This window comes from Hypomesus nipponensis, chromosome 2 (assembly GCF_054491055.1).
Source record: "Hypomesus nipponensis isolate SF chromosome 2, ASM5449105v1, whole genome shotgun sequence".
NCBI classification, from domain to species: Eukaryota; Metazoa; Chordata; class Actinopteri; order Osmeriformes; family Osmeridae; genus Hypomesus; species Hypomesus nipponensis.
In genome coordinates, this window is record NC_140362.1 from 5,156,297 (window position 1) to 5,179,587 (window position 23,291).

General features: G+C 44.5%; 2 protein-coding genes across 2 annotated transcripts; both read left to right on the forward strand.

Annotated features, from left to right (window-relative positions):
• Nucleotides 1-3,098: 3,098 nt before the first annotated feature.
• On the forward strand, nucleotides 3,099-5,044 carry hoxa2b (homeobox A2b). The gene is made up of 2 exons (XM_084703264.1): nucleotides 3,099-3,566; nucleotides 4,058-5,044. The coding sequence occupies exons 1-2, from the start codon at nucleotides 3,209-3,211 to the stop codon at nucleotides 4,753-4,755; spliced, it is 1,056 nt and encodes a 351-aa protein (XP_084559390.1). The 5' UTR covers nucleotides 3,099-3,208; the 3' UTR covers nucleotides 4,756-5,044.
• A 4,192-nt stretch (nucleotides 5,045-9,236) lies between these two features.
• On the forward strand, nucleotides 9,237-18,200 carry skap2 (src kinase associated phosphoprotein 2). The gene is made up of 12 exons (XM_084669229.1): nucleotides 9,237-9,440; nucleotides 9,763-9,868; nucleotides 10,002-10,027; nucleotides 10,162-10,260; nucleotides 11,134-11,214; nucleotides 11,465-11,548; nucleotides 11,835-11,959; nucleotides 12,203-12,266; nucleotides 12,525-12,650; nucleotides 13,324-13,401; nucleotides 14,266-14,378; nucleotides 17,656-18,200. Exons 1-12 carry the CDS (start codon nucleotides 9,401-9,403, stop codon nucleotides 17,746-17,748), a joined length of 1,035 nt encoding a protein of 344 aa, XP_084525355.1. The 5' UTR covers nucleotides 9,237-9,400; the 3' UTR covers nucleotides 17,749-18,200.
• Nucleotides 18,201-23,291: the final 5,091 nt, after the last annotated feature.

Below are 23,291 nucleotides of genomic sequence, written 5' to 3' on the forward strand. Positions count from 1 at the left end.
GCCCTATTCGAATGTGAGAGGGCTCTGCTGCGACCAGCCCAGTACATCCAGAACACATTTTCGTGTCGTCATATCCGGTTTCATCATGGCCCACAATTTCTGTGTATACTCTCAACAATGAAGAAGCAAATGCCCAAATGTCCAACAGCATACACGCAGGAGCCTGTGTAGCCTACACTGGCGTCTTTTAAGAATTAGACTGCAATACAATTTTAGATGAGCATCCGGAATATAATCACGATGAGCTTTGTACGATGCTGTGAGCAATTTTATGATATTCTGATAAGAACAGAGGCTGGGACTTGGGTTTGTTTGATACCCGTACAGTAGGCCTACCTCAGATCATACTGTAGAATACGTTGACACTAATGAAAATATCGCCCATCAACACTTGTATTGGTCGATCATGCGACCATCTATGTTCTTCACAATTATAGTGCACACTAGATATATAGGCTAATATAAAAGTCTAATTCCGAAGTATTTTCTACGTTAGGCTATACGTTTTACGGCTGTAAGCTATGTTCAGTATCTTCATCCTTCCTATTTTTTTTATTTATATATATACAATGATTTGCATTGGTCATTAATCATGATAGACGTTTGAGTTGAGTTTGGCGATTTATATATTTTTGTACATGATTAGGCAATATCACAAAATATGTTCCTGAATGTTTCTCAGGAACATTATTTTAATGTTTTATGTGCGTAAAGTGAGTCGTAGGTTACACAGACAACATGCTCGTATGTCAATTTGAAATACACCCAGCGTCAACAAAAATACTAGGCTATAGAAAGAAGTATTTTGTTTATGCTGTGCACACAAAAGCTCTGTATTAAAAGTAACTTCACTATATACATGTAATCACCCATCACCCATCGTTATGACCATTGTAACACCATCAGTATCCACAAAAGTACACGATTTTTTGTCAATTATCTTCGTGATAACAAATGAGGGTCTCCCACTGTGGTTCTGAAGGAAAGACCTCCTGGGTCACTATTCCGCAGATCAGATTTCCAGGTGTCTGCGCTTGATGGGGTAACAGCCGGTTGATAGCTCCACTATTCTTACATACAGACACTTTCCAGAAAACGTGTCTGTCTTCCATTACATCTCGTCACATCCACATAAAACAGCACACACACACACTTATTTCGAGAAATTCGAAAAATTGACAATTAAATTGCAAAATGTTGCTTTCCCGTGGTGCATATGTTTTCCTTCGATAGCTAATGTCCGATAAATAAAACTCAACATACTTTGATTTTTTAACACTTCGTTTATTGTTTGCAAACATACAGTAGGCCGAGGCTACAAATGAAACATTTACTGTTTTCTATACCCCTCAAATCATTAACATGGACCACTGAAATAAATTCAAATTGTTTTTACAAACAAGTTGTAGGTGTTTAGGCTACAATGCACAAAGCCAAGTGTGATATAAAATGATCCTTACAGTTTATTTATGTCAATTTGATATGTAGTGGAATAGCCTAAACAACAGGCCAAACTAAAATATGAGTGAACAAATTAAACAAATATTACGATTTGTCTTTGTCTCTCAACGAAAAGGTTTGGTCTCTTTGCCATATCAGTTCTGAAATATATTATTGTGGCTATGTTGTCTCTCATGCGTAGCCTATGTGTTCGTAAACAAGCACTGTGCGATATAATGTAATTTAAATATGTTATAATTATTGCATTTGTCTAAATAGGCTTGTGTGAATTTGTCCAGGTTATCAAAAAGTGGACGTTTTAGCCCATAGGCAAAATGTGTGGGATTGAATAGGATTATTCCCAGAATGCCAACACCCACTCACCTCTGTAGACAAAAGATCCTATGTAAAAACTTCTCAATTCGTTGCTCTTCCACCACATTAGTCGTCCCACTCTTCTGCCACCATTTTACGCCAACATAGTCTTCTCCCAAACGAAATGTGTTTGAATTGCATATTTATAGTTACTCATCTATTTCAAAAATCAAATAATAGGAAAAAGCCTCCTATCTTATTCCCCATTAGAAATACCCACTGAAATAAATGTCTGACATCTTGAGTTTCTTCATAAGTGCCATGTTGTTCCCTTCTTCCTGGCCACATACGATCTAAGAGAGTGTTAGATGGTTTAAATGTGTTCTTAGGGCACGGAGCTGTCAGACCTTTTGGTGAGCAAGATTGATAGCGCGCAGGGCTCCAGGGTTCTTTGTTTGGAATATAAGCAATAAACGGCCCAAGGCCTTCCAGGTTCTCCCAGTGACGCCTGTACTGTTCAAGAAAAACAACAAATAACACCCTCTGATTCGGAATAGAAACTGATCTAAGATAGAGAATATAAATCTTTACGTTTGATTGAAATTTCAAATGCAGAGAAAATTATCCTTTAAATATTTTGAAAATATTTAAGCTGCTAACCATATGGCCTATGTGTAGGATAAAACAAATAGGCTAAATTCAGATGTACACTCGTTTGTGACCATAATGTGAAAATGGGTTATGAAGCACACCTCGGACTTCCCTGGGTTAAGGTCCAGAGGCAAATATTTACACACGAAAATGATTTGTGTCTGTGTGTGAGACAGAGAATGAGAAATGGGAGGGAGAGAGGAAAGAGAGAGTGTTTGGGATGAAGAGGGGGAGTAGAAGGGCAGACATGAAATATTTCGATCAATGCAAACTATTGCGCACGAATGTGCAATATTAACTATACTCTTTATATTTTTGCATTATATGTTATATACCATGTAAATTATTGATTGTGCATTTACAGTGAGATTAGCACTTATTAATTGGGGTAAAGGGAACTAGGACTCAGAGGACGCAAAGGAGCGCGCATGCACTGAGCCGTGCACGCGCACACAATTCGGTGGCATGTAGTGAACAAACTGCCCAAAGTAGCCTACATAAAGCAGCCCCTACCCCCAGAACTAGGCGTTACCCCCTCAGAGTTTTTCGATCAATCACAGAGGACAGTGGCTTCTTTTGATAAAACCCAAAATTGTCATTGGGCAGAGGTAACCATGTGACAAGCAACACGGTCCAATTTCAACCTTGTCTCACTGAAAGCAATAGTTTAATGGAATCGCCGTCCCCACACGGCCGTAATCAGGAAAATAGTTGGGGGAAAAAAACACTTGTCACGATATTTCATTATTTGCCATCGCCCACTAAATTGTGAACGTCGAATTTCCAAGGCAAGGGAGAGGAGATGAATTACGAATTTGAGCGAGAGAGCGGTTTTATCAACAGTCAGCCGTCGCTCGCCGAGTGCCTGACATCCTTTACTCCTGTCGGTGATGCATTTCAAAGTTCATCAATCAAGAACTCGACGCTTTCTCCGTCGACACTGATTCCTCCTCCCTTTGAGCATACCATTCCCAGCCTGAACCCCGGTAGCCACCCACGCCACAGCCGGTCAAAGCAGGGCGTCAATGGCTGTAGCCCGCTGCCAGTCGCATCCCTACCTCCGGAGTACCCATGGATGAAGGAGAAGAAAGCAACTAAGAAAAACCAGAATACCGCAGCAACAACAAACGACTCGTCACCACTCTACTTCTCTCCTCAGGGTATGATTGATCACATATTCCATTCAGATTTGGTGTTGTAGATGCTGTGTTTTTGGAACAAAAATACCTGTTGCATATATATAATATTGCTGCCAGAATATAGCTAAATGGACAACATTTAAGCATTATTTAATAATGTACTGTCTGATAATGCAATGAAAAAAACTTTAGCGTTTGACAGTAATGAAGAGTGATAGATTACTTTTACTCCGGCCCGCAGCTGCACATTCATTAATCTTCTCCCGGCCTGCTTCACGCAGACCCATCATATTCTGCCCAGGGCTCGTAAATTGTCCCAGTCCTGTTGCCTGTTCTCCACAAATGATTTTCATGCTGCATGCAGAGCCTCTGATTCTATAATACACCTGCGCTGAAAATCGGGTTGCCCATTAATCTCGGTCAGTTTTAAATATGGGCTATTCGACAGACATTTTTATGCTGTTAACAGTTTAATCACAATAAAGATATATAATTATTCAAATTTGTTTTAGGCTCGCCAGAAACAGTGGAGAGTGGTGGTGGGGCTTCTCGAAGGCTGCGGACAGCGTACACAAACACCCAGCTTTTGGAACTAGAGAAGGAGTTTCATTTCAACAAGTACCTCTGCAGACCCAGGAGGGTGGAAATAGCAGCATTACTGGATTTAACTGAGAGGCAAGTCAAAGTGTGGTTCCAGAACCGCAGAATGAAACACAAGAGACAAACCCACTCTAAGGAGAATCAGAACGGAGAGGGGAGATTTTCAAGCCAGGAGGATGGAGAGGACGACTTCGAAGAAGCTACAAACAGTGTGTCTGGGGCGCTTTTGGAGAGAGAGAGCTATAGGCATACGTTTCACCAAAATACCTTAACTTCTCAACAGTCTCAGAATGCGCACAATGGAGAAACCCAAAGCTTAACTGTTTCGCCTTTAAACAGCAATGACAAAAATCTGAAACATTTTCCTAACCCGTCACCCACTGTTCCTATATGTGTGTCAACAATAGGCCCGGGCTGCTCATCTGGTGGGGACAATAGTAATTCCCCGGCCCTGGACATTTCTTTGCAGGACTTTCACGTTTTTTCGTCGGATTCTTTCTCCCCAACTTTATCAGATTCCGTGGATAGCTCACTAGGTTTATCAACGGAAAGTTTTGATTTTTTCTCAGAAACGCTCACAACAATCGATCTGCAAAACCTGAGCTATTAAGATATATTTCCTCATATAGGGGTTTACTTACGCAGTTTTTCCCATCTTACTTCAAGTTATTGAGTTTGTGAGTCCGTTTTTAGATTGAATTAATTGATACAAGGCTCACGTGAGGTAAGTTAGACGATAATAAAACAGCTAATAAATTTAAGGTGTTTATAATGCAACAAATAGGTTCATGATACAACAAATAGGCCTAAGGAAGAAGTTTTTGTTATTTTATTTTTGTATCCGTTTTGACCACAAGGTTATAAATGACTTATTTTCATAGAATAAAATTGTAATAATCTACCAGCATTTTTCATAATTTGTGTCCTTATTTGTAATCTTATTTGTGGATATTTGTTATTGTCTTTGCCCGATGCATGTAGGCCTATGCATTAGAAACAAAAACGCTTTGTATTAAGCGGATACATATTAATCTATTGAATGCACTTTATAAAAAAATCATTTATTAGAAAATATTTGGATTATAGTGGTTAAGGCTGTAGTGCTTTTAGATATATTTACCTGAAATCTCACAATCATAAAAGGCTACATTCATACTTGTCGCCGCAATCTAACGCATCTATTGGCCTATAAACGCCAGTAGCCTAAAAATAAAACTTCGAGGTTAGCCTATTCCTAACCTGATTGGTATGTTTATTATGTATCATGCTTCCTGTGAAGAGATTAGCATTCTTTTTGGCGGAGCCTAGTCTGCATTAAACCTGTTAAATTGTTCATAAATCAAAATACTTTATGATGGATGACATTAAAAAGATCAATGTGGTAGGCATGGAAAATAATCCTTGTATTAGGCCTACCAGGAGTTCGTGGCCAAAAGCTGTAACTTTGTTGATTTCAACAATTAAATTTTATTGCCTATAAAAGTAACTGCTCTGAGAGTGTGCCGGGGTAGAGTCTATGTAATTCAACACCCCGTTGGAATACAGTCGCGCCATTTCTAAATTTCTCAGCGTTTTCATGCATTCAAACTAAACAAGAACCTGTATTGAATTTCGAGAACTTAATAGTCAATTGTGTTTGTGACCAATCAACGAATTAGACACTTGACATAATTAAAATTCAAGCCTATAACATATTTGTTAACATAAGATTCTCAATTTCTATTCCGGTCAACGTTTTTGATAGCATGGAGATATGTTGAACTGGAACCAAAACCTCTTACTAAACAATTGAACCCCTTTCTCCTATTAAACACGAATTACCCGCATTCTCTGTGCCGTAAGTAACTACAAGGAATTTGGTCGTATAGAATTCAGCTTCTCTCGGTGCCCCCCCCCCCCCCCCCCCCCCCCCCCCCCCCCCCCCCCCCCCCCCCCCCCCCCCGCCTTTCTCAGACCGCCATTTTATAAAAGCAAGCCAGCATTAGTCGCTCTTCGCCTATGTAAACATGTACATAGGCTACTTATAGATACGTTTTCACCCCAAAAGAATAACACATTATAGCATATGTTGAGGATGAAAAATGAAGATCAATTAGAGTGACACAACATGTTTTAAACCAGAATTACTGTTACACTTCTAACTTATTTGCAAAATTACAGTTAAAATATGTTATAATAATCACACCACCTGGAACTTTGATACTGTTGTTATCTATAGCCTATATCTATAGAATGAAAATAACACTGATAAGGATCAGTGACATGGCCTGATTGTGTCATTTGTCACACTTTAGAGAGATCTATCTCCAGAAATGATAGTGAGTGGATATGTGCGTTTCTATGTGGGGAAGTTCCAAATTCTCACACCAGGTACAGCATGAGTGACAGCATTGTTATTGCCAAAGGGTGTTGTATTCTCTGTCTAATCTGCTGGATCATAGCACACCGACATCACTCCTCTTCATGATTGGTTTGTCCAAACACCTTTGAGAGAAACGCAGCTGGTGAACGGCATAGGTGAGATTAATGATATGAAAAAAACTGAGAACTAATTCTGAGCCGTTTAAAAACACAACCTGAGTAGGATAATCCCTGAAAGCCCAGAAGGCAGCCAGAGTCTGAGAAAGCTCTCCCTTAGACTTGACACTGTAAATGTCACACTTCAACCCTGCAGGCCAATTAAAGTCTGGGGAGCACTTCACAGCCCCTGGGAGTAGGAGTGGATCTGTGCGCCCTCGCATGAATACGCTTGTGCTGGACACCCATTGAATCATTCGTGGTTATAGGTATGTCCAACATCAAACTACACCCATATTACAAACACGCACTAATCCTTCCTCTATATGAAAGGGTGAAGTTTGCATGGTGACCTGAAACTGCATGAAATTCAGCAGCCGATGCTTTGTGGGAGATGACATTTGAAACTGCCCCCCCCCAAAAAAATAGGTCAAAGTTCAGGCCACCTTTCATCTCCCTCTGCATGCAGGATGGGACCACTACTAGGTCAGCTAGGGGTCAAGTGGTGGAGAGTGACCACAAGGTGATTCGGCTTCCTGGAAAATATATTGGCTACTCCTGTCTCCTGCCCTCTCAAGAGGAGAACCCATGACTCCATCATCTCACAACAAGCGTACATTAGGAAGAAATATATACATTCTGTGTAACCGCACGTACACATGTAGGGTCTGGTCGACAGGGACACAGTCTATGCCAGACGGCCATGATGAATCACCTGTGGTGAAGAGGAATATGGAGTTGTCTCCCCTTCCTGAACCTGGAAGATGAAAGGGTCTTCGTGAAGGAAGACCCCCCACCCCCCACCCCGCCCCGCCCTCTCCACGACCGGTCAGGCGAGGCACATCCAACAGTCACCGCCACCTGCAGGGCTGAAGCTTCACACGCAATGATGCCTCCTGAAAGTGGGAGTGACAGGTAGACAGGGTTAGTCACTTCTGCCTCCCTTGCAGCTATCTCTACCCACAGCTCTAAAGGTATTTTCTTTAGTCCTATTAAGAGAAGTCCTATTAGTTTGATTAAATAACACTTTGTCACAAATATTCCTCGGAAACATACAGATCAATTCTCCATCACTGGCAACAGACACACAATCCTGGTTATTGCGTTTTTTTTCTTTCAATATTTTCTTCCCATATGGAAAGCTTGTTGGAACATTCCCTTTGTTTGTTACATAGACATGCTTCTCTAAGCATGGAGCTGCATGCCCCAATGAACGCATGGCATGTGGAGACTCAACATAAACTTTTGGGATTGATAACAATAGTTGTATGGATAAACAAAGCATAGGCTACCATTCAGATCAACACAATCACAGTAATTTTAAGGTCTATAATACAATTATTTCTGGTTTAAGAAGTGCAGTGCCAAATGTCATTTTTATATTTCATGATATTTATCACAGAATGATACGTGATCCCAGGGTGCCTCACCAGCACCCCTGACTGACTGACAATGACTTTTTACACTGACGATGATTACCTGTTTTGTAAACTCAGGAGAGCGCAAGAAAAGAGTTCAGTTGACCCAGGGGTGCAGATGGAATTTTTGAACTGGGGGAGACCAAGCTGTCAGCAAATGATTCCAACTCAATTAGTTATTTTGTGTAAGATATATGTATACATACTGAAGCTGCAATAAACATTAGTATGTCAATCACGCACCAAAACTTCATGCCCTCGGTTAATGTTTTATTTAAACATTTGCTGATCTCAGCAGGATGTAAATAACTACAAATATAACAATGTGTATGAAAATGGAAGTATAAACACTTAAGCAGATTTACATAAAAAATATAAGTATAGCCTACATAGAATGAAATGTGAAATGAAATTTACACTTTCAATTACATATTCGGAATTCCCTCTGCAAGTATGACTTTTCATTGTTTTTTCCAAAGAAAAAAAGAATTCCCTATGCAGCCAAACAGATGTACCCTCTAGAAGCAGACTCAAAAGGTCCCAAAAACATCTCTCCTCCTTTCATTTCCCAGAAGATAGTGCTGGGCAATATCTTGTCCTGTTTGTCAAGTAGGCTACGTTTTGGTGAATATGGCACACAGCAATGCCATTGAGCCTTTTTTGTGTCATGTTGATTGCAACCATGTTTTCAATCTGCGTAACGCACTGAAACTGCACTCTGCCTCCGCAGATGATATGGGCACCACCATCAGAAACCTTACTAGTGCCTATCTATCTACCTACCTGTTAATACACACTAACAACGTTACACCCACTAATACACGCTAACAACGTTACACAGGCTAATACATCGCTAACATCGCCTAATCAGCTGTGCAGTTATTAACTGATGCTTGTGGCCTAACGTAGCGAGAGTGGTAGGGACGGGTCGGAGTCACTAGGGAATCTGGGGGGACATGTCCCCACCGTCCCCAGTGCCATCTGCACGCATGGTTAGACTATTATATTGGCTACATGTGTGTCCATGGCAGCATTCACTAAAATGCCAGAACGCTGCTGTTTCCTTGAGTTTTAGACTATGTAGCCTAAATATATATTTTGTGTCAGTGACTCATCATCAAAGTGGGCGTGCTGGCAGGTAAAGCATGGCGTAGGCGGAAAGGGCTTGGCTTTGTTGTCTAATGTTTTAAATCGTTCAATGGACATTGGATTTTATGAGATTAGTGGCACTTATACTTCCGTGTCCCTCTAACCGTTACTTCCGTATTAGACTTGCTGGACGATAGTTATATCTACTGCCTGTATTTACATGTTGGCGACATGCGGGCCATTCCGGATGAGTTAACGACGCTTGTCTCAGGTATTTAAAACAACCGCAACATTTTCTCTGAACTAATGTCATATGGTCAAATGCAGTCAAACCTAAACCAAATACTAAACAAAACACTCCTGAATGTTCTGAGAAAAAAGGGAAGCGCTTGTTGTTTGCAATATGGCAGAGAGAAGGCTCACACATCTGTCAGGTGTAGGCTACCCGAGAAGTTAACTGTCGCCTCTCAGTTTTAAATATTGTAGCTAGGCTTTCCTCAAATCCCTAGGCTTTAGTTGCACAGCAAGTCTACCGGAGCCCACTAAAACGCTGTTTTTTTGTTGGCTAATAATTTGCGTTTATTGCCTTTTAGATATAGAAACGTTCCTCTCTGATGGTCTCAAAGGGGAAAATTTGAGCAAGAAGGCTAAAGAGAAAAAAGAATCCATCATCAAACGAATTAAAGATGTCAAAACTGGGTATGCACAGCTTCTAGATAGGCCTAACCTATATGAACACAGTCCGGTTTAATAATGATATTGTTGATTTTGGCGTTGGCGTGTTGTCTTTCCGTTTTACTGTGCAAAGATAATTTGTTTTTGTCTCCGACAGTTACCCTCAAGATTTTAAAGAGAAAAGTGAGTTTTTTTATTCTGAAATCACACTTTCTATGGTTGGTGGTTGTATATGGCTTTCAGTTCAAACACAGTCCCAAGTTGATGGCATTGAATAAATATATATATATATATAAATAAAACTTCTGAATAATAAGATGGCGAGGATTCTGGTGAGGAGGAAGAAATGGAAAGCAACAACGAAGGGGCATCACTGCAGTCAGAGCGCACAGACAAAGATGAGGACACCTCTGAATGTAAGTACCATCAGAAGGAAAAAGTGATTCCATACAATTGTGAATACACTGCTAAGATGCCCAAGATTACTTTGGGAAAAGCTAAAGCAAACCTGAGTTTGTGAGTGAAAGTCGAGACATTCCAGTTGTAACTTGGCAACAGGCTTTGGAAGCATTTTGACAGCACAACGGCTGGTGAGAAATCCCCACCCCCCACCACCTCACACCCCTTCCACTACACAGCCCTTGAGAAGGGAGCCTATTTTATTAGTTACAGACGCGGCCACGAGACCTGAAGTTACAGGCTCTCTGTAATGTAACAAAAAACATTTGTGGATGTACAGTAGTGTCCACCTCACATTGGCCCTGTTATATATCCCACTGTGATTGGGTGTTTAGATCTGTTAATAAGAGTATCAATATAAGACCAGTGAAATGTTGGTCAGGGGTTCTTGGTTTTATTGGCTTTAAGCAGCTGCTATTTTTATGACCCCTCATTCACTCAAAGCAACTTTGACACAGCAGTTGAACATTTGCATTGAAGTTGCACTCTGAATGGGCAGTCTCCACTGCTTACATGCAACACAACATTCATTGGTGGATCAGACTCTCAACTTCAACCTAATAGATGACGAACCTCATTAGAAAAGCTACATTTTAGTCACTGTATGTAAGTGACCCTTTTTTAACAGAGTTCTTACATTCAGGACACACTTATTCACTCTGCTGGGCCAGTAGGCCTCGAAGTGCTCTGGTTTAACTGAAAACAGTGACTTGTTTTCTGCTGTGTCAAGGGGACATTAGCCCTGTCAGCTGAGCCATAGTAGTCTGCACAGGAGACGAGAAGATATGAAAACAACTTGACAGTCAAACTTGAATTCTTGCCCTCTCCAGGCACCCACCAGTCACCTCCTGTGGCAGCCCAGGACCTGCAGTTTGTCTTCAAGGCAGGGAACCTTGAGAAACGCCGGAAGGGTGGGTGTCCACACACACACACACACACACACACACAAAAGGGTACAAAGGGAGATATGAAACGGCATACTAACTGTATAAACGTTTGAAGTATTTTGCCTCCTGAATGCTACAGTATAGGGTCCTGTTGTCATCAAATCAAACTTTATTTGTATGGCTCTTTTGTACAAGCAGTGTCACAAAAGCTTCTCAGTTAGTTGCCCACAGATCAACACTGATAACCAACTGAAACCCTTGTGGTCTGTTACAGATCACAGCTTCTTTGGTACAGAGTGGCAGAAGAGATGGTGCGCTCTGAGCCAGAATACCTTCTACTACTATGGCAGTGATAAAGGTAAGTGAGATGGGTCCACTGGCATTCCAACATAGGATGTTGATGAAACTTGAAGATGGATGACGTTCACTCTTCATGGCATGCCGCTCAAACGAACTGGGTATAATAACACGTCTGACTGGGGTCATTTGAAATACTAGGCTTTTCATGCTGGCTTTTTCCCAACACTGTTATTCCACTATCAAAGGCACTGTAGATTTTGGATTTAGGCTATGCGTTTAATCACGAGGATGTTGTGGTTATCGTCATGCCATAGCCGTTGATATTGTTGTGTTGGTATAACCAGACAAGCAGCAGAAGGGTGATTTTGGAATTGAAGGCTACACTGTCAAAATGAATAACACTCTCCGCAAAGACTCGAAGAAGGATTGCTGCTTTGAGATTTCGGCCCCTGACAAGCGTTTATATCAGGTGAGCATGGCTTTCGACAGCCCTGGAGGACACTGTAATCCCTGCAGCCCTCGTTACACTGCTAACCAACCATGCTAGAGCCGAAAGTTGACTTGCAGACGTTAAGGCTTTCATTGGATACACTTGGGCTTCATTTGACAGACTATTTTGTCAATGCATGAATGCTGTGCTGTTTGTTTATGCTAATGACATTAGGTGAGACTATTTGGTGGACTGACTGCGGCTTTCTCTGCCTCTCCACAGTTTTGTGCGTCATCCCAGAAGGAGGCTGAGGAGTGGGTGGAACAGATAGACTTTGTGCTGAAAGGTGAATGGCATAACCCGCCATTTACAGCAGTAAACCACAGCAGTTGGACTACAGCAGTTGGACTGTGGAATGCAGCAACCGGGGTGTCTGTGTTGCCGATGCATTGTCATCAGGATGGACAAATGACCCCTAATTTACTCTTGCTATGGTGTGTTTGTCTGTCAATGCCTGTGTGTGTATCCCCGTGTCCATGTGTGTGTGTATCCCTGTGTTTGTGTGTGTGTGTGTGTGTGTGTGTGTGTGTGCCCATTCGTGCAGACATGACAGGGATCATCCCCCTGGATGAGGACGACCAGCCGACATACGATGACATCGATCACCCAGTCCCCCTCTCCCCTGAGCCCATTGATAATGATGATGACGACATCTATGAGGAGCTCCCAGGTCTGCCATTTGACCCATGGATTTGAGATCCTGCATAGAGTATTTGCGATACTGCTTTTTTGATTTGAGAACCTGCTGTAGTACTCTCTTACGATGCTGCACCCGAGAAATTATAACGATGCTGTCGTGCGGCACTGTCCTTTGAGACGGTGCAGCACGACACCTTTGTGAACTGTTTAAAATGATAGTTGAGACGATGTGATTGTTGCACCGTGTTTAGTAAAGTGCAGGCCGTTCCCTGGCACTAACCTCTGAAGTACTATTAGAGCTATGCACTTCATTGTCTGCCGTATATCTGCTAAGGCATCTGCTCATCAGCAAATCAGCATAAAAGATAACATAAGCATGGTTACACATTTGTATCCCTCCACACCAAACCCACCAGTGGTTTGTAACTGCAAGTCTGTAGGAGCCACATGTGTAGGAACACACCTTGTAGGCACGTGTGCTTGTCAGAGAATGCATGCAAGAATCCTGCTGGACTAGATGGCAGTGGTTGAATGTACGCAATTCACAATCTAAACATGCTGTCTTTTCTCCTTTTTTATTTGATCTTAAAAAGTTAGAGCTTTTCTGGAAGCTCACAGTATTTATAATATGTTTCGTTGTAATACCAGGTTTTGTTTTCCGTGCTTTGCAACAAAGACATTCACTCTTTTCTGTTTCTCTCCAGAGGAGGATGTTGTCAGTCCTCCGAAGCCCAAGGTGGCACCCCCGATCAAGGCCAGCCCTCCTCCTCCTCCTCCGACAGGTACCACATAACCGTCCTGAACCTCACTAGAAACTTATGATCCCTATATTTCTATTGTAAGCCTTTATCTCCTTTACCTGGCTACTAACTTAGTTTGCACTCTGCACATAGACAGTGTTAAAACAGGAGGACATGGATACTACTAATGAGGATGTAGTCGACAATTTGTCTGTAGGGGAACTTAATACCCCGCCACACACAACACATACCCAACCTTTTGTTGCGTAAATGGAAAGCAAAGGCTTAGAGCAGGAAAGCAAAGTATGGGTTCCTTCTGAGGTCTTGTCTTTTGGAAAAGTGAGGCACAGAAGAGCAGAATAGACCTGCCTTTTACCATTTCAAGAAGTCAATGCATTGCAGAGGCCATAGTTTGTGCCCTTGGTCATAGGAAGTGTTTTTTTTTTTTTTGAGAAGTGGTTTCAGGTTTCTGTAGTGCTGAGAACCTTTAAACAACTCTGGAAATAACAACATTGCAGTTACTGTTTGTCACGTGACGTATCATTTCCTGTAAAATAAAACCAAAAAGATTGTGAAGGCTATTTGTTGCCCAACAAGACTGAATTACAGTGATACATATCCTAATATCAGGTATAATTATTATTATTTTTTTATAGCCACAGTGGACCATTGTTAGATTTGAAGTTACAAGCTACCTTAGCCTTCAAGCCTCATTCACTACTCTAGGTTGGGTAATCATGTTAAATCTGCATTTAGTCAGTGGTGTGGGATCACTCTCCTCGAAGTCCTCTCCGCTCTAGTCTTAGCTCCCCAGCGCCCCCTGTTGCGTAAACACTTAGACCACCACATCCGTTGAGGGCCATCAGATATCCAGTATTCAGTAACAGCATCCACTCTCCCTCCCAGTGAACAAGAGCACAGACTATCCCAACTACTACCAGGGCATGTGGGACTGTAACGGAGACCACCCAGATGAGCTGACCTTCAAACGGGGCGATGCCATCTACATCCTGAGCAAGGTAACCCGATGGACCTCCGTCTGCACCTGCGTATGTCCTGTTTGGGTTTCTTCGGATGATCCCTATTTTGTGCTCGACCACTTATGCCGGGTGAGGGATGAGATGAGGTGGCGTGAGGAGAGGTCCCTGTCTGCACCAGGAGGCTTGAGGTGAGGTGTTTTATATTTCCAGACTCTGAGGGGCTTAGTGTTCCTAACGGATCCGAGCAGCTCCTGGCTGCCGTCAGGGGGCGGGGGGAAGGGGGTCGAATGCCTGCTGGTTCGCTGCAGTCTGAGGTGGGCCCTGGGCTCTGGCCTCTGTGACAGGGATTAGTTGTGTCACGACGGAAACGGTTTTAGTGCTCTTGGGCGGAGGCCCAGCCCTGGGCTGGCAGGCTCTCTGCCCTTCCATCACTCTGGAGCCTCTGGAGCGTTTCAGCGAGCTGGCGTGGTGGGCAGCGCCACGAGGCTGGCAGGCCGAGGCCCACACACGCCTCGCGGACGTCTCCCTCGGCTCGCCAGGCAGCCCTTTAATTGGAATGTGTGTTCTCAGGAAGCGCAGGCAGGGTCCGCCAGTCGATTCAGAACAGGTGAGGACGTGTAGTGGACGCGCAATTTCCCAGACTTCCCTGCTAGGCGTGTGTGCCAAGTGTGAGGAACTGAAGGGGTATTCTTTTCCCGAGGAAATATTTTTCCATGTGAATTAGAAATGATGTCAGGTAATTTTTCCAACAATGTTGGAAAGTGTGGATTTGTAAATACTGCATTAATATTTAGTCTCAATAGTTTTTTTTTATCGAGTGAGTTATGCTAATCTATGTGGTTTACTTTACGCTGCCCTGCAAATATTACTTTTTTTGAGGGGGTACCTTATGAATAATATTGTTCTATTATTTATTGGATTTTATATGAAATTGCGTGTGTATGCAATAGTTAATTGGGAGACTCCTGTTTCTTGCACAAGCAATGAAAAAATGTGCGTTGGAAAACATTTTTTTTCATGTTCAAGTCTGCCATCTAGTGGTTAGAAAGGAATTGGCAGTAGAAAACGTGTGCCGGTGGCCAAAACATCTATACAAATGTTTTTTTTAATCATTTTTTTTTGCAAATTGCTATAAAAAAAATCTGCAACAATCTGAAATTATTATATATTTTGAAACTGACAATGGAACTAGTAGGCGATGTGCATAGTTAACAAACACCAACATCTTACTGCTTCTCTTCTGTGGAAAAGCCTCAGGAATCAAGTTGTTAATTTACTGAGGCTCTCGAATGGAAGTACCAATAGCTGAAACCTTGGTGTTGGGGGTTGTGGCCTACTGGGAGGGCAATGACCATAAAACCTGTCTGGACTCTGCGGCCAGCTGCAGCAGAAAAACCAGATCTCCCCCTCCTCTTCCTACTGCTTCTCCTCCTCCTCCTGCTCTCTTTCACCATCCCCCTCTCTCCAGACCAGGAATAGCTGCAGTGTGTACCAGCTCAGCTACAACTGCCAGACCCCCCAGCCTGTGTTGACTGCCAGGCATGCGTGTGTGTATGGTGCTAGGCTAGCCAGCAGCCCCCTCTAACCTGCTAGACCTTGCAGGACATAAAAATGTAATCTGGTAATGTGAAGCCTCACGTCTCTCGCCTGCCTTGAAACAAAGCTCAATATATAAAACCCCACAACACAGCCCATGTCGCCACCATGACAGAACGGCTTCTTCATTGCCTTCCTTGGGTCATCTCATTAGGCTCCTGCACCTTTCTGTATGGGCTCCAGCATGTGCTTTCTTATTCATCAACACTGCACAATGTGGTGTGGCCATTTCAAAGTCCAGCCACTGGAAGTCATAACCCCCCCACACCCCCCACACACACACACACACACACACACAGCCTGGACTGCCGACCTTTATCACCCTCTGGGGGCTTGGGACACATGCCATTTTGATCACGCCACGCTTGGATGGGGTGGATGTGACATTCAGCGTTTATGCCTTGTGTCATATGTGCACAGTGTTTGTCAATTAGGCAGAGTCATTCGTTTGAGTCGTCAGTGCGTTGTCCGAGGGTGGACAGGCGACACGGTCGGCGAGTCCAGCCCCGAGTGACCCTGCACCAGCAGAAGTCCAGTGTGTTTGTGTTCCCTAATCGAACCTATGGAGCATTCCAACGTGTGGAACGGTTCCACCTCTCTCCACACACCCCTTCAACCGCTGCAGGGCGGGGGGGGGGGGGGGGTTGGGAGGGGGGGGGGTTGGGGTATGTGTCTCCTTCTAGGCCTTGGTGGGATCGCTAGTACTGTACCTGGGCTCCCACTCCTGGGTCTATCCCCTCTACAGTATGTGCTGGGGGGATCATGCAGCTGTGACATCCTCCTTACCCCTACCTAGCCAACCCCCTCCTTCCCGAAGCCCCCAGGGTGATTCATGTGGTGGGAGGACTTTCATGTGAGGTCAGGCTGCCGGCGAGGGGAGAAGGGAGATCCTGCACCCGTCTCGGATCTCTCCCCCTGCTGCGCCCTCCTCATATCTCAGCACGCCAGTGGCCCATTTGGAGCTATTACTCGCTCCAACGTGACAGATTTATGTGTGATGTGCTCCGAACTCGCTGAAGCTTCCGTGAGGAGGGGCGGAGACCTAGCTGGAGAGAGAGAGAGAGAGACAGAGACAGATACAGAGAGAGACAGTGCAGTGGTAAGACTGACATATCTAAGAGTGGGCCTGTAAGAGACAGGAGAGGTGAAGCGAGAATGGGGGGATTTAGGAGAAAGAAAAGAGGGGTTGTAGTGTTGGAGTTCTGGCCCGTGAGCGATCTGCTCCTCGTTACATCTGACCTCATCTGTTCTTCATCTGGTGAAGAACCTTCCCAGGGGCACCAGAGAGCTGGAACTCTGAGCTGCTCTGGCTCGTTCTTCAATAAAACAGATCAGAGAAACACTATATTTTACCCCGGGGGGTGGGGGGGGGTTATTCACATTCACGCCTGCAGCAAACAATAACATCCCGCTGTCAATGACACATACAGAACGCAATGATACCGAACACGTCTACACACACAATGTTACTTACACATAATAACTCTAGTCTAAAAATGAAATCCAGATAATGACTGATCATTTATTAGCTTAATTTATAACAGTGGTAAAACACGTATTGCAGTGCATGAAACAATAACTGTATGAAATGGGTCTAATTTACATGAATGGTTTGTTCTGTCTCTCTCTCACTCTGTCTTTTGATTCATCTCTTCCCTCCCTTTCTCTCTCTCTTTTCTCCCCCTTTCCTCTCTCTATCCCTCTGTTTTGTGGCTCCCAGGAGTATCAGAACTTTGGCTGGTGGGTTGGGGAGATGAAGGGCTCTGTCGGCATCGTGCCCAAAGACTACCTCATGGAGCTGTACGCCATATAGCTGCATCCTGGGCACGCAGCATGGCTGAAGAGCTGGGTCGTCTGCCCTGCTATCCATTCCACTGCTAATGCGCATTTGACCATTAGGCTTCTTTTAATATGAAGTGGTGCGTGTGGGGCCTGTGGCGCCTCCCCCCCCCCCCCTGCAGATTAGCGGACGATGAAAAGTATTTGGTCCGAGCAGCCGTCTGAACATAGAGAATTTCCTCGAGTTTCATGATACTTTTTATTGCTCTAACACAGCAACATATCATGATTTGTTCATTCATGACCAGTGAACTTAGTGTTTATTATACAGTGGATTGGTATTGTGTTGTGCTTTGGTTAGCTATGCTACCTATTTAATTTTCTATTTTCTATGGCATGAATGTTCTAGTTGGTTTGTGACATGTGCTTCGTCTGATGAGAATTCCTAAAAACCTTGAGACAGCAAGCAAATTAATTAAAGATGTCAAAATCACCTTTTAAGTGTCAGTTTTGTGCAGTTCATCAGCCACCAGGGGGCGTCAGAGTCAATGTTAAGGTTGAGGATGACCTCCACAGGCACATCAGTCTCTACCAAACATCACTGCTGTTAATGTAGAAGGTGAGGGTCTGAGGTACCTTTGTTATTGTGACACTTTGCATTATAGTGTCTAGGCATGAGAAACTAGACAACAGATGAACTGAGCAGGTTGTTTTGATTCGTTTTTAAACGCTGGTAAAGCTGGAGGATGTTAACCCATTCAATAAAGTGCATAAATACATGGGATGCTCATGCAAAACGACACACCTCAATCTGGCAGGCAGATTGGCACCTCAATCTGGCAGTCAGAATGACTTTGCAGATTTAGCTGAGGTCTGCTGTTTTTCGCTCTGTGGATCGTACTTCTGATGTCATGTTTTACGGCACCTGAGATGCGGGAAGGGAGGGGGCTGGTCAGAGGAGCTGGCAGTGGCAGATGGGCGCTCCTGCTGTGTACCTGATTGGAATGGAGAGAAACATTCACAAGGCTGTCCCCCCCCTCACCCACCCCCATCAGCGAGGGAGGAGGTCTTATCACCCTCTGAGGAGCAGTTGGGCAGCAGGCAGACTTACAGCACGCCAGGCCTTCCTCGTAGAGGGCGTACGCAGTGTGCGCTGCCGGATGAGGCGAACAAACTTCCAAACTCAAACAGCGCCGTTGGGAAACGAGCGCAAAGGGAAAACAAGGAGAGGACGCCGCTGACTTGTGCCATTGCGGCATTGTGTAGCAGTCGTGGCAATGCTGTCTTTCTCTGTCTCTCTCTCTTTTTCTCTCTTTGTCTATTGCGCTGCTCTTCAACACTTCCTCATTCCCTCCCATCCCACCCCCTCTTCTCCCTCTCTTTCTCTCACTGTTTTGTTCGTCTGAGCGACGCTGCGGCAGGCCCCCCGTCCTCTGGGTGACATTCAAAGTCCTCATAAATCCTGATCTTTATGGCATTGGGGCGATAAAGCCTGCCGCTAATTGGAGATGTAATGAATTACCATAATTAGTTATTGAATATATTACAGTGAATATGGAGAGAAGAGAGAGGCAGAAATCTGCTATGGCTTTGTTAAAGGGACTGGAAGGAATGTACTGAATAGAGAGGGTGATTTGGATTAAAGGGCAACGTGTCTCTGCGTTGGGTGGCTGTGTCAAATGGCTTTAGTGGAAATGATGTGTTACCATACATGGTGAACCTGTCCACACAAAGCTCAGAAGTCAGGCTATAGTGTTTTTATAGTGTTGGGTTTATGATGACGTTAATCTCTGATGTGTGTCATACAGTCACTGGATTATGATCTAGTTGGTTTTTGAGCGTCCAGGGTATGACTACCGACATTTCTAATCCCATAGCAGAGCTGGTGCTACCTTTGACCCCCTACTAGGATAGCCAGGCTATGGGTTAGGCTGCCAAAGGCAAGTAAGGCTAAATATTGCCTCTCTCTTTTATGATGCTAATAAAAGATTTCACCCCTCTGCTTTGGACAGCCATATCTCCAGAATATACACATCCTTTTATTGCAATTTAACACTAAGATATAATGTTTTATAGATAAATGCCACTGTGTCATTAATTGTGAGAGCACTACATTTCACTAATGATACCAGAATATCACTAATTAATACCTGCAACCATAAAAGTCAAGTTTTACCAGGTATTGTATGAGCCTTCTAGAAATGATTGAGAATATGTTGCTAAAGAAAGACTTCTCATGAATTCTGCAATCCTTGATATAGGTTTAATATGGTCAGCAAAGTTTCCTATCAAATCAATATTGATTCTCACAGGTTTCTCAAACTACTTCTCCATTCATCTCCTTCCTTATGGTTCTCCTATGGTTCTATGGTCCCTCTGTGTGTAAGCAAGCATAAACTGTAGGATACAGGCACAGTTTACTGTAGGTGGCTGGTCAACCAAGGCTTGTCCACTAATAGAGAGAGTGATTTCTCTGACCTCCAATCCCAGAAGCAGCACCTACTCTCTCCTCAGACAGAGAGAGCTATTTAAGTCCTTGCACTGGTAGGCTGTCATTTAAGGTGATGTATCTACCACTTTGGAGAAGTAGTCTTGAGAAAGCTGTCTGAATGTTCCGCTGCTCTTTCACCTGGTTGTTCTTGCCGTAGATCACAACTCAGCGGCATTGAGAGATTCTGTCGGGAATAACACAGGTTTATTTATGTGGTATCCCCAGGCTTTCTGAGGAAAACGTATTGCCTCTCCAACTGGCTCGCTGTCAGCATTCCATTAAAGCCCTTTTCTCCATGTTCGCTCCTTTTAAATCTGAGATAGACGCCTCTGAAATGGAAGTCAGTTTTAATTGAGGTCGGCTTTCACAGATGCAACTCACGACTAGGCAGACAAGTTGAGAGCGTCTTAGCCGGCTTGTGACATTGCAGAAGATGCAGAATATACAGTACAGCAATGTTAAGTGATGACTGTACATTTTTAGACTTGTGGTTATGAAGGAAGTACCACCATAATAAGTTTGCTTGTCAAGCAGCTTCTGCGCCAAAAATGGCTGCCATATTGAGGGCACATCCACAGAGACAATTGGGGAGAATTGTGTCTCAGAGTGATTCACTCTCTGTATCCCCCGCATGGCTGACCCAACCGTATCTAATGACCCAGTCTATTTGGGATGTAACTCGACCCATCGAGGTTTAGTGAGATTTTCTAGTGAGAACATTTCTGTCGACTTTTTGGGGAATATTAGAAGGGTGACTTTACGAGCTGCAGACGTGGATGGGTGGAAGGCCAGTGCATAACCTGCTTCTCTTCCCATGGGCTCTGCAGTCAAGGGACCAGACGGGTCGTTTGTTAGGATCGGCCCTATCCTCTCCCTCCTCGCTCCCTTCCATCCTCCTCTCTCCCTTCCATCCTCCTCTCTCCCTTCCATCCTCCTCTCTTCCTTCCATCCTCCTCTCTCCCTTGCATCCTCCTCTCTCCCTTCCATCCTCCTCTCTCCCTTCCATCCTCCTCTCTTCCTTCCATCCTCCTCTCTCCCTTGCATCCTCCTCTCTCCCTTCCATCCTCCTCTCTCCCTTCCATCCTCCTCTCTCCCTTCCATCCTCCTCTCTCCCTTCCATCCTCCTCTCTCCCTTCCATCCTCCTCTCTCCCTTGCATCCTCCTCTCTCCCTTCCATCCTCCTCTCTCCCTTGCATCATCAGTGCCTACTCTGGGCTGTGCCGTTAATCGTCTCCTGGGGGCGTCAGGCTGCAGAGTCCAAGGAGGTGGGGGAGGGTGGGTGTGGGTGTGTGTGGGAGGGGGTCGCTATATATCTCAGGAGCAAGAAAGGAACCTCAGGAGGGAACCTCTGTCTCATGAGGCTCTGCGGTGTCCGGCTCCCATCCCGACGTCAGACTCCCTTCGACTGCCATGTCCTTATCCTGCCCATCCCCTCAGTGTTGGCGTAGATCAAGCTGTCCGCCGGAAATACATCGCCGCCCCAGACAGCTTGCTGGTCTTCCCTCTCCTTCCCCTTCTCCTCCGGCACGCATCACCTTTAAATAAAACGCAGGTCTCATGTCTTGGGGCAGGCCTCGCCGAGCGAACTGTTCTCCCTGCCAAGCTGTCAGGCAACAGAGAGCTATGTGCTGACACGTCACCCAGAGTAAATCAGGTCCATCAGTGTGACAGGTGTTTGTCCACCTGCTATAAACGTCTCTTCCACGCCTTGGCCGTGTCGACCGCTCAGGGGTTATTTATCGAGACCCAGACTCCTCCCTGGGCCTTCGCTGGCTCTAGTAACACACCTGTGCTTCTCTGCTGCTTGGCTCGGCTAGTTAGCGGGTTGAGTGATGACCCCTGGCTGCCTGGGTGTTGGATGGTTGGGCTGTGTTCCAGGAAGATGAGAGATGTGAGAGATGCCCTGACTGAAACTGGACCTGCCTGCCTCCTCCCCTCACTGTGAAGGCCTCACAGAGCAGCTGCCAACTTGTCAATCCTCAGCACTCTGACCACCGCTCGCGCTCGGCCCGCTCGCTCTCTTTGCCCCTTTCTCTTTCGCTCTCTCGCTCTCGCTCTCTCTCGCTCTCTCTCGCTCTCTCTCTACCTCTCTCTCTACCTCTCTCTACCTCTCTCTACCTCTCTTACCTGTCTTTCTTCCCCCTTCTCTCCCTGTTACCTCTCTCACCCTCTCATCCCCATTAGCTCACCCCCCCCCCACTCTCTCTCACCCTACCCCCCATTGTGAATGACCCCTCACACCCCAGGCACAGGCTCAATGTCACTGCTCCTGATATAGCAACCTGACCATGAGACGGCACCTGGCTCACAGCACAGGAAGCTCAGGACCGGGGGGTCGGATTACCCAGATGACCAGACCTCGCTGACCACATCACCATGCTCACTCTCATTCACTGTCACTGTGGGTCGGCGCATATGGCAAGGTTTACACCCTGTCAAGCTAACCTTGTGGTGATTTAGTGGCGGTATACATGTGACTGGATCCATCAGACCAGGGTCAGCATGCAGGCACTATTCTGATTCACACTGAGGGGAAGGGCAGGTCCTTCCTTGGGGGGCAGGGAGCAGAAACAACCCAGTTTAGGCAGAGAGGGCTCTTTCCAAGGCTGCTAATGAGGAGGGGTGACAGGGAGAGACAGCAGAGCTACTGAGCTCTCACTCTCGTGACCTGAACTCTCTACTAAGGGGGTCCGGGAGGGAGCGTGTTGGGAAAAAGAAGCTTCAAATGTCACTTCATTCACACCTACTGCAAAGAGAATTCTAGGTAAATGTATAGACTAGACACCAAGGAGAACAATATATTTTTGACTGTGTAACACATACTGCAAAGAAGAAATAAAGATAAATCTATCTTTCTGTCTGTCTGTCTATCTGTCTGATAGATCTATCAATAGATCAATTGATCTGTACATTATGAAATTCATTCTGATATTTAGATACTTCTTACAACACTTATCTACAAAATGTGGTGCACCATCGTATAACAGCTTTATTGGAATGCAGATTATTTCACCTGCATATCAAACTTGTCTTGAGACAATTAACATTCCAGGAAATGCTAATTATGTGAATTTAGCATACTCATT

Coding starts and splice junctions, on each gene's coding strand:
- hoxa2b (XM_084703264.1), top strand. CDS start 3,209: ATGAATTACGAATTTGAGCGAGAGAGCGGTTTTATCAACAGTCAGCCG. Junction 3,567..4,057: donor ACTCTACTTCTCTCCTCAGG/GTATGATTGATC, acceptor AATTTGTTTTAG/GCTCGCCAGAAACAGTGGAG.
- skap2 (XM_084669229.1), top strand. CDS start 9,401: ATGCGGGCCATTCCGGATGAGTTAACGACGCTTGTCTCAG. Junction 11,960..12,202: donor CTGACAAGCGTTTATATCAG/GTGAGCATGGCT, acceptor GCCTCTCCACAG/TTTTGTGCGTCATCCCAGAA. Junction 12,651..13,323: donor CATCTATGAGGAGCTCCCAG/GTCTGCCATTTG, acceptor GTTTCTCTCCAG/AGGAGGATGTTGTCAGTCCT.